The sequence below is a fragment of the Puma concolor genome, chromosome E2, assembly GCF_028749965.1.
Source record: "Puma concolor isolate L17-30 chromosome E2, mPumCon1.1.hap2, whole genome shotgun sequence".
NCBI classification, from domain to species: Eukaryota; Metazoa; Chordata; class Mammalia; order Carnivora; family Felidae; genus Puma; species Puma concolor.
The window spans coordinates 55128708-55138609 of NC_141681.1; the positions used below are offsets into that span (position 1 = coordinate 55128708).

Consider the following 9902-nt stretch of genomic DNA (forward strand, 5'->3'; position numbering starts at 1 on the left):
AGACGCCAAAAAAGGAATTTCCAAGAAAATTGCAAATATTGAAGACAGGCAAAGAAGACCCAACGTACGGTACTGAGAGTCCCCAAAGAAGACCCAAGCAGGGAGACAGAGCGAATAACCTAAGACCGTAGTGCGAGAAAGCTTTCCTGAAACGATACAGCGGGAAGTGACATCCAGGAAGAGCACGCTGAGTACCGGAGGACATCGACCTGTCAAGACCGATGCTAGTAAAACTTGCGTGTGTTAGGGGCGGCAGAAATCCTTTAGGTGGCTAGGAAAACATGAGCAAGCAATCCACAAGGAAAAGGAAATTCACCGGTCATCAGATTTTGGACAGCAAGACTTTGTGCTGCGAGAAAATGGAAGGACGTAGCTCAGATTCTCAGAGAAAGATGAGGGCACCTGGCGTCGGCGCCCGTCTTCACCTGGCCTCCGTGTCTTCTGTATGTGTTTGTGACTCCTCTCCTCTTCTCATGAGGACGCCAGTCGTATTGGGTTTTGGGCCCACCCTCATCCGGCATAACCTTATTTTAATTCAACTCATCGCAGCTCCAAAGGCTCTGTTTTCCAAAGAAGATCACATTCTGGGGGCGCTTGGGCGGCTCATTTGGCTAAGTGTCCAACCTTTGATCTCAGCTCAGGTCTTGATCTCACACAGTTGTGTGAGCTCAGACCCTGCGTTGGGCTCTGCGAGAGGCATGGAGCCTGCTTGGGATTCTCTCTCCCTCTCTCTGCCCCTCCCGCACTCGGGCTGTCTCTAACCCTCTCAAAATAAGTCAACTTAAAAAAAGGGGTGGGGGGCGCCCGGGTGGCTCGGTCGGTTAAGCGTCTGACTCGTTTGCCTTTAGTTAACTCGTAAAGCCGCATATTTTGATCAGTTTCTGACTTTCCGCATCACCGTTTCATTTTCTGACAAGTTACAAAAAAGAGAGAGCATATGCTAATCACCGTGTTGATGTGTTCCCGTGAGGGCAAAGTGAAATAAGGCATGAATCAGACTGGATCTGGCTCATTTCCTTCTCCCCGGTGCAGGACCTCACTCGGAATACGAGCTGAGTAAATAAACGGAAACTATTATTAGGGGCGCATTTACAAGTTCTCAATGTAGTAGCTACCGTTTGTTCAGTTGGCGTTTCTTAAAATGACCCCAGAACATCACCCACATCAGAACCGCCCGAGGTGTTTGTTAAAAATGCAGATTCATGGACCCCACTCCTGATCTGCTCAAGCGGAGTTTTTGGAGGGTGGGACCCTGAAGTCTGCATCTTTTTTTTTTTTTTTTTTTTTTTTTTTTTTTACAAGCTCCCCAGATGATCCTGGTGCAAACAAAAGTGTGATAACCCTTGCAATAGACTCTTTCACAATCAGAGGTACAGTTCATAGCATTGAAACAAGTTTGTGATAGTCTTGTGGATGTGTTAAAATAGCAAAAAAACTACCCAAAACGTTAAAACCTGGAGCTGGCGCTGCTGTTGGCTGATCCGCCAATCAGGAAAAAGACGTGCTGACATCTATTGTGTATTTAGTATGTACCAGGCTCTGTGCTATGCACTTAACAGTTGTCGACTCATTTAACTGGGAGGTGCCTGAATTTACCTACCACCTTCTTCCAAGACCCCACCACGATAGTTCTGCTTTTGCCCCTACTACAGGTGGACTCGCTGACTACAGAGTTGTCAGCCGAGCGCAGTTTCTCAGCCAAGGCAGAGAGCGGGCGGCAGCAGCTGGAGCGACAGATCCAAGAGCTCCGGGGGCGCCTGGGTGAGGAGGACGCCGGGGCCCGGGCCCGCCAGAAGATGATCATTGCCGCCCTTGAGTCTAAACTGTCCCAGGCTGAGGAGCAGCTGGAGCAGGAGAGCAGGTAGGTGGGAGGGGAGGGCACGGCTGGAGGGTGATTCCCCACACTCTGGTCGTGAGACAGAGGAGAGCTGCGTTATAAGCACCTGGCTTAGAAACATCCAAAAGGCATCATATTATTTATGACTGGTGATTTCCCACCTCACTTAGGATGCTTTGGGCTGTAAGTAACTGCACTGCGACTAAGAATGGATTTAAGTGGTGCCTGGGCGGCTCAGTCAGTTGAGCGTCCGACTTCAGCTCAGGTCACGATCGCACAGTTCATGGGTTTGAGCCCCGGGCTCACTGCTGTCAGCGCAGGGCCTGCTTTGCATCCTCTGTTTCCCTCTCTCTCTGCCCCTTCCCCGGTCATCCTCTCTCTCTCTCAAAAATAAACAGACGTTTAAAAAAAACCAATAAAATATATTGTTAAAAACAAAAGAATAGGAGTTAAGCAGTAATGTAGCAGTCAGCTCTAGCTGCATAACAAAGAAGCCTAAGCTTTACTGGTTTCAAACAGCTACCATTTATTATTTCTCATGAGCCTTTGGCTGGCTGATAGGTTCTGCTGATCTGAGTGCTGGGGTTTCATTCATGCGTCTTTAGCCAAGTCAGCTAGATGGGTTTGCTGGTCTTGGATGAGCTCTCCTATGCCCAAGGCCTTGCCTGGGACAGCGAGGCCGACCCGTCTCTGCTCCAGGTTGGCCCAGGATCGTTCACATGGCAGAGACAAGGTTCCAAGAGTGAGGGAAAGTGTTAATGCCTTCTTGGGGCCTAGACTCGGAACTGGGCCAGTGTCACTTCTGTTGCATCCTGTTACCATGGCAAGTCACGTGGCCAGCTCAGATTGAAGGGCATGGAGAAATAGATTCTATCTCTTGGCGAGGGAAGCTGTAAAGTTCTGTTGCAAAGGGTGTGGATACAGGAAGAGGTGAGAATTGAGGCCGTTTCTGTCCCAGGCAGAGCAGCAGCCTGGGGACTCATACAGGAGACATCCAGGGCATCTGGAGGAGGGTGACTGGTCCTAGAAGCCCGTGACTTAGGAGAGGGATGGAGAGGCAAGAGCCTTGAATGCCAGGCTGAGGAACTCTGTCCTGGGAAGATGGGGAGCCTTGGGGGCTGTGAGCCAGAGAGAGGGAGGGCCAGTGCTGGGTGTAGAAAGTCCCCCCTGGGGTCACATTGGGAGCAGACTAGAGAGAGACTGGGAGCTGAGAGGCCAGGGTGGAGGCTGGGTGATGGTCCAGGTGGAAGGAAATGAGGCCTGAGCTGGGGCCGGGGCCGTGAGGATGGACACGAGGAGGTGAAACAGCGTGAGTGGGGGGCAGAGGAATGGAACTGGGGACCGATATGCTGTTGTGGGTGTCAGGGGGAGAGTACAGGGTTTGGGGTAGAGTCCTGGTGCCTGGGGAGAATTGGGGGAACATGTTGAGTTCACTGGGGAGCGTGATGAATGTGAGAAGTCTCAGGACAGGCAGTGGGAACTGGCCCCAGACGCTCATGGGAGTTGTTCTTATCCAGGGACTCATGGGAGATGTAGTTTGGGGTCTCTGGGGAAGCCCCTCCCCCATTACATAGATGGAGACACTGAGGCTCAGAGGGTGTCGGTGACCTGCTCAAAGTCACCCTGGGAGCAAGGAGTGGCGGGGGATCTGTAGCTGGAGCCCCCACCCCCACCCCCACATCCCTTTCCACGGCTGGAGCCTCCCGCTCCCCCCACCCCGGGCCTGCCTCTCAACACATCTGGGGTTGCCCGTCGCTAGGGGCCCCGTCATGCGGACTTCACCCTGGGAGTGATGGTCCACGCAGGAAAGGGCAGATGCGCCGGGGCCACGGGGATGGGGGAGTTCGGGAGAGGGAAGGGGCGGGCTTTGGAGGGGGGGGGTTGAGGATGGCTCCGGCGTCTGGCCTGCAGATCTCGGTGGAGCAAGGGGAACCCGGAGGAGGAGCGGGACTGGGAGAAGGCGCTGAGCCCAGCGGGGAAGGGCGTGCAGGGTCTGGTGGGAGGCCGAGGCCGGGAGGCCAGGAGTGGATCCGGGCTGGAGCCCAGGAGACACATTTAGCAGACAAAAGGCTGTTGACGGGTGTGGAAACCTGGGGCGCAGATGAGCCTGTCCAGGGAGAGCGTGTGTGTGTGGGAAGGGGAGGAGGGGCCCCGGGGAGCCGAGAGGGGAGCTCTGGGCTTCCAGAATGTCCCATCGACACTAGGGACGGTGGAGAAGGGAGTTGAGAGAGAAAGGACAGGCTAGGCCAGGTGGGCGAGCACAAGTCTTGAGCTGAGGGCTGGAGGACGGAGAGGAAGGGGCGAGACAGAGTTTGGAGGGGCAATGTGACAGGGTTTGGGTACTGACAGGCTGGGCGTGGGGCAAGGAGAGAAGGGCCGAGGACAGTGCCCCAGATCTGACCCGGGGACTGGTGGTCAGTGGGTCAGTTCCCTGAGAGGAGGCTGGGGGGAGGCGCTGTGGGGGATGGAGAATAGATAGAGGCATGGAGACACTTTCAGGAACACCCGGCAGCTTGGTCCAAGTTCAGGATGAGATGCCCTGGAGTCGGGAGCCTGGGAGCCATGTCTGGCCTGCGTAGACCGTGGGAGCCACTTGGGGGTGGGAGAGAGGGAAGAGGCCGCTCCAACAACAGGACGCGGCCACTGGACAAGGTCGAGGGGACAGAAGCCCCCGGGAGCCCCTCTCCTGATTGTCTCCTTCACACCTCTCTCCAGGGAGCGCATCCTCTCCGGCAAGCTGGTGCGCAGGGCTGAGAAGCGGCTTAAAGAGGTGGTGCTCCAGGTGGAGGAGGAGCGGAGGGTGGCCGACCAGCTCCGGGACCAGGTGAGCCGCTCACGTCTTTGGGGAGCAGTGGGAGGGGGCGGTTCCCACTGACAGAGAAATAGCACGTGTTGTCTGTGGAGGCAGTGAGTTCCCATCACAAGAAATAACGTGCAGGTGCCAGACTGGGACTGAGAGCAGACACCATCCTGGGGCTTGGTGCATCAGCAGAGAGCTGGAGTCAGTGACTTTGCCATCTGTAAATTGTGGAATTTTTTTTTTAAGTTTATTTATTTTGAGAGAGAGAGAGAGAGAGAGAGAGAGAATCCCAAGCAGCTCTTGCACTGTCAGCACAGAGCCTGACTCGGGGCTTGAAATTACGAACCGTGAGATCATGACCCGAGCCAAAGTCAAGAGCCAGACTCTTAACCAACTGAACCACCGAGGCACCTCTGTAAATTGTGGGAATCTAGGAAAGGTCCTGGTGGGGAGCTGAGACAGCCAGGGAGAAGGAAGAAGTTAAACCCTACCAAGAGGCTAGGCTGGCGCTGAAATAATGTGTAATGTTTATTGAGTTCTTCGTCTTTTTTTTTTTTTTTAATGTTTATTCATTTTTGAGATACAGAGACAGAGCACAAGTTGGGGACGAGCAGAGAGAGATAGGGAGACACAGAATCTGAAGCAGGCTCCAGGCTCTGAGCTGTCAGCACAGAGCCTGATGCGAGGCTTGAACTCACGAACCACAAGATCATGACCTGAGCTGAAGTCAGATGCTTAACCAACTGAACCACCCAGGCTCCCCTATTGACTGCTTTCTATGTGACGGGCACTGTGCTACAGACATAACACGTGGTACAATTAGTTCTTATTGGAACCCTAGGTACTACTATTTTCCCTCTCATTCTGGTGAGAAAACTGAGACACAGAAAAGGGAAGTAAATTGTTCAGATTACTTAGCTAGTAAGAGATGGAGTCTGGGATCAAACCCCAGCAGTCTGGCGGCAGTCTGTGTTCTTAATTAAAAAAAAATTTTTTTTTAACATTTATTTATTTTTGAGAGACCGAGAGAGGCAGAGCATGAGCAGGGGAGGGGGAGGAAGAGAGAGAGAGAGAGAGCAATACAGAACCCGAAGCAGGCTCCAGGCTCTGAGCTGTTTGTTAGCACTGAGCCCGACACGGGGCTCGAACTCGCGAACTGCGAGACCATGACCTGAGCCAAAGTCGGACGCTCAACTGACTGAGCCACCCAGGCGCCCCTGTTCTTAATTATTTATTGAGCAGTGACTGTGCCCCAAGTATTGTGCCACGTGTTTTGTTTTTTGTTTTGTTTTGTTTTGTTTTTTTAAATATATGCTTGCAGTCTCTCACCAGCCCCAATGCACAGGTGAGAAAATGGAAACTTTAAAAGGGGACATAGTTTCTACCAAAGTCATACAATTAGTAGAGACAGAGCCTGGATCAGATCCCAGATTTGTCTGGCTCTAGATAGAGTCGCTGTGCCCTTAAAAGCTCAGCTGCGTCTTATTTGCCATTCATTCCACAATTATCGGGTATCCACTACTGTGCTTGGCATGGGAGATATGGCTGTGAAAGAGAAGGAGAAGGTCCCTGCCCTCACAGAGCTCACATTTGTAGCATAGGAAAATAAAGAGACAAACCTATAATCAAGGAAAGATAATTACAGATGTGACAAGGGCTATGAAGAAAAAAGTGAATGAAGAGAGGAGACATGAGGTTTAGGGAATATTCCCTAGATTGGGGGTGGTGGGGTGGGGCAGGAAATCCCTTCTAAGGAGGTGACGTATGAATTGAGAACTGAGAGGACAGGAAGAGTCAGGCAGAGGGAACAGCAGGTACAAGGGCCCTGGGGTGTGGAAATAAGTTTGGTGAGTTTAGAGTGAAGAGCAGAGCAGTGTGGCTAGAGAGAAGAATGGAGCAGGAAGACTGAGTGATAAGAAATGAGGCCGGGGCACCTGGGTGGTTCAGTTAAGCGTCCAACTTCAGCTCAGGTCATGATCTTACTGTTCCTGAGTTTGAGCCCCAAATCGGGCTCTCTGCTGTCAGGATGGAGCCAACTTCAGATCCTCTCTCTCTCCCTCTCTCTCTCTGCCCCTTCCCTGCGTGCCCTCTCTTTCAAAAACAAATAAACATTTAAAAAAGAAGAAGAAATGAGGCCAGAGGGATTGGTGAGAGGCAGATCATATGTGGCTTCCCCCTGGACAGGGTTTAGGGAGGGTCTTCGTGAAGATGATCTGACCAATGGGTTTATAAGAAGAAGACCCTGCATGGCCTGGAATGCCAGACTGAGGGCCTGGGACCTTGTCCCAGCACCACTGGGGAGCCATGGGGGCGAGGGGAGGGGGGCTTTGAGCAGGGGAGGGACAGGGTCAGCTCTGGACGTAGAAAGACCCCTCTGAGACCACATGGGGGGACAGTCTCACATTTGAAGTTGGGGTAGAGGCTGGCAAGAGGATCTAGAACAAAACGAAGCATAAACAGAAGGCAAGCGCAGGGCAGAGTCGGGGGTGGGGTGGGGCAGGAGGGATGCGGCCCAGAGCCGAGGGAGTGGGTGAGGCCGACACCCCCCGCCCCCGGACTTGACCTGGACCTCTGCTTCCACCAAGGTGGAGAAGGGCAACCTTCGGGTGAAACAGCTAAAGCGACAGCTGGAGGAAGCCGAGGAGGAGGCGTCCCGGGCGCAGGCGGTCCGCCGGCGGCTGCAGCACGAGCTGGAAGATGTCACAGAGTCCTCGGAGGCCATGAACCGCGAGTTGAACGCGCTGAGGAACCGGCTCCGGTAGGGTCACCTGCACCTGCGCACCGTCACTCCATAAACCCCGCCCCCATCTCTCTCTCTGCCCCTCCCCCCCCATTGTATTCTTTCTCCCGTAGCTTCCGCTCACTTTTCCCCTGCTCCCCTCAATTAACCGCCATCTCTCGGTCTCTCGCCCCCACCCCGCAGACGCGGCCCCCTCACCCTCACCACCCGCAAGGTGCGCCAGGTCTTCCGACTGGAGGAGGGCGTGCCATTGGAGGAGGAGATGGAGGAGGAGGAGGCCGGGTCTGGGCCGCCACCCCCGGAGCCTGACGAGCCCCCGGCGGCGCCCCAGCCCCAGTGACCCCGCCCTGCCCCCAGCTTTGGCCCCTCCCTCCCTGGCCCCTGGTCCCTCGGGGCGCCTGTCCCGGGAACCCAACCTCTGGCTTCTTGCACTTTGAAAATGGTGCCAGCCTTTGGCACTATAGCACTTACCAACCCCATGTGAGGGGGCAGGGGCTGAGACCCATGGACCCCTAAACACAGGGGAGCAGGGGAGCAGGGCCACGTGGAGGAGGGCTTTCGCTTGGAAGGAAATCCGGGAGCAGTTAGCAAGCTGTGGCCCCATAGGGCTCCCCTCCCTCCTTAAGTTGTTAATGATCTTTATAAGCAGGGGAGCATGGCTCCCCTGTCCTCGGAAGCCAGGGTTCCCATTCCCCTCCCCCTCTCTCCCCCCTCTTCCCCTCCTCCTCTCCACTCTCCACTGACCCCGGAACTTCTGAGCGACAGCAGCCGGAGCCCCAGGTCTCCACCAACCTTTGACCCTTGCAGAGGGGCGGGAGAAGGGAACCCCCCCCATCACCCCCTCTCCTCCCCCATGTGTTCCGCCCCCCCCCCCCCCTTCTGGTTGCTCTGGTGTGATCACAATTAGGTTTGGAGTTTCCTGTGGGGGCTGGAGGAGGCCCCGTATCCTCCCAGCCTCCAGGCTCTGGCAGAAATAAACTCCCACCCCAACTGGACCCCCTTGGCGCTGTGTGTGTTCCTTCCGGGGGATCTCTGATGGGGCGGGGGAGTCACAGGCTTCTTCAGCCGCTGGGACAGCCGTCCAGAACCAGCAGGTGGGGCTGTCAGCTGGTTCTCACAGCTGACAGTGTTGGGAGCCTCCTGTGTACCGGCGTTTCATGTGAAGTACCTCGTTTCGGCCTCCTTCCCGCGTATTGCCTCCATTATACAGATGGGGAAACGGAGGCTGAGCCGTGACGTGCCTTGCTTCAAGCCTCCCAGTGAGTAGCTGGCAGAAGGGATGCTGCCCTCTGGCTGACCCTCAAGTCTTTGCAAAGCAGTGACAGAGTGACCGTGGAGCCATCTGTGGAGTAGCGGTCATTTGCGTAGCTGTGCTAAACGGGAGCTCGCCTCCACCTAGAGCACAACCCCTAGAGGTAGGAATGATTCCTTTGTTTTCCGGCGCCTAGAACAGTGCCTGGCATGTGGTTGAGATTCGTGTATTTGCTGAATGAACAGATCACCCCCTCCTGCCCTTTTAGGGTGGTGGAAACAGCCCAGAGAGGTTGAGAGACTGCCCAGGAGCACACAGCTACTGAGAACTTGAACCCACAGTCTGGCTTCAGAGTAGGCAATACGGGGCATGTGGCCCTCAGCCCCTAACCTCTTATTGGAGACCCAGCTCCACTCCTCTCCTAGGGTCTTGCTCCCCTCACCTAGGAGCTCATCTAAAACCAGGTGCCGTTCACAGTTTCCAGTTAGGGATGTGGATCCTATTTTACCGTCAGGGAAAAGGCAGGCACTACCCCCCCGCCCCCAAGTCACAAGGTGAGAGCCGGTGATCAAGGGGATAGCTGGCCCCCCCAAAGTGCACACCCTTGTTACTTTCATATGACCCCTGCTCTTGAGGCCCCCACCCTGGCCCAGATCTGGAAACCTTCCCAGGAAACAGGATGCAACTTTTAAATGAAAAGGAAACTTTTATTTCGGTGGGAAGTGAGAGGGCGGGCGGGAAGGGGGCATGACACTTTTTCTTTGGGGAGGGCAGGTGACATGCGGCAGCTTCTGCATTGGGCGGTTCATGCACCCAGGGTGGGCGTGGGGGAGACTTGGGGGAGGGGCCACGCCGACCCCTCCCTCCCTGCCCTGGGGGTGGGCTGAGAAGACCCGCCATTAGCACCAGAGTTGGACGATTTGCAGACCTCCCCTCCCCACACTGACTCCGGACACCCGCCCCCATCCCTGAGAGCGCCCCCTGGCCACTCCTCCCACCTCCCGTTTCGACAGGCCAGGCCCGCCCCGCCCACGTTGGAGTGAGAGACTCTTATTGCTGTGTGTGTGTGATGGGGAGGAGGAGCCGCTGAACTCAGAAAGACCCCCGCCGTTCGTTCCTCCCCAATCGCCCCGCCCCTCGCCCCGTGTCCGTGCGTTCCCGGAGCGCTGGAGGGGCGCGACATGCGTGTGGGGAGCGCGTCATGCAGCGCATGCGTGTAGTTGCAGGCACCCTGGCGGCCGGGGAGAAAAGGGGAGCGGGACTTAGAAGTTGT

The 9902-nt window shown here is 55.4% G+C and overlaps 1 protein-coding gene across 1 annotated transcript in view; it reads left to right on the top strand.

Moving 5' to 3' along the window:
* MYH14 (myosin heavy chain 14) overlaps positions 1–8372 on the top strand; it is an 86918-nt gene extending 78546 nt beyond the window's left edge. Inside the window, exons 38-41 of the mRNA XM_086688658.1 lie at positions 1653–1861; positions 4553–4661; positions 7223–7395; positions 7561–8372. Coding sequence (XP_086544784.1) covers positions 1653–1861; positions 4553–4661; positions 7223–7395; positions 7561–7717 — 648 coding nt within the window. The 3' untranslated portion in view covers positions 7718–8372. The remainder of the gene's footprint in view (positions 1–1652; positions 1862–4552; positions 4662–7222; positions 7396–7560) is intronic.
* Positions 8373–9902: the final 1530 nt, after the last annotated feature.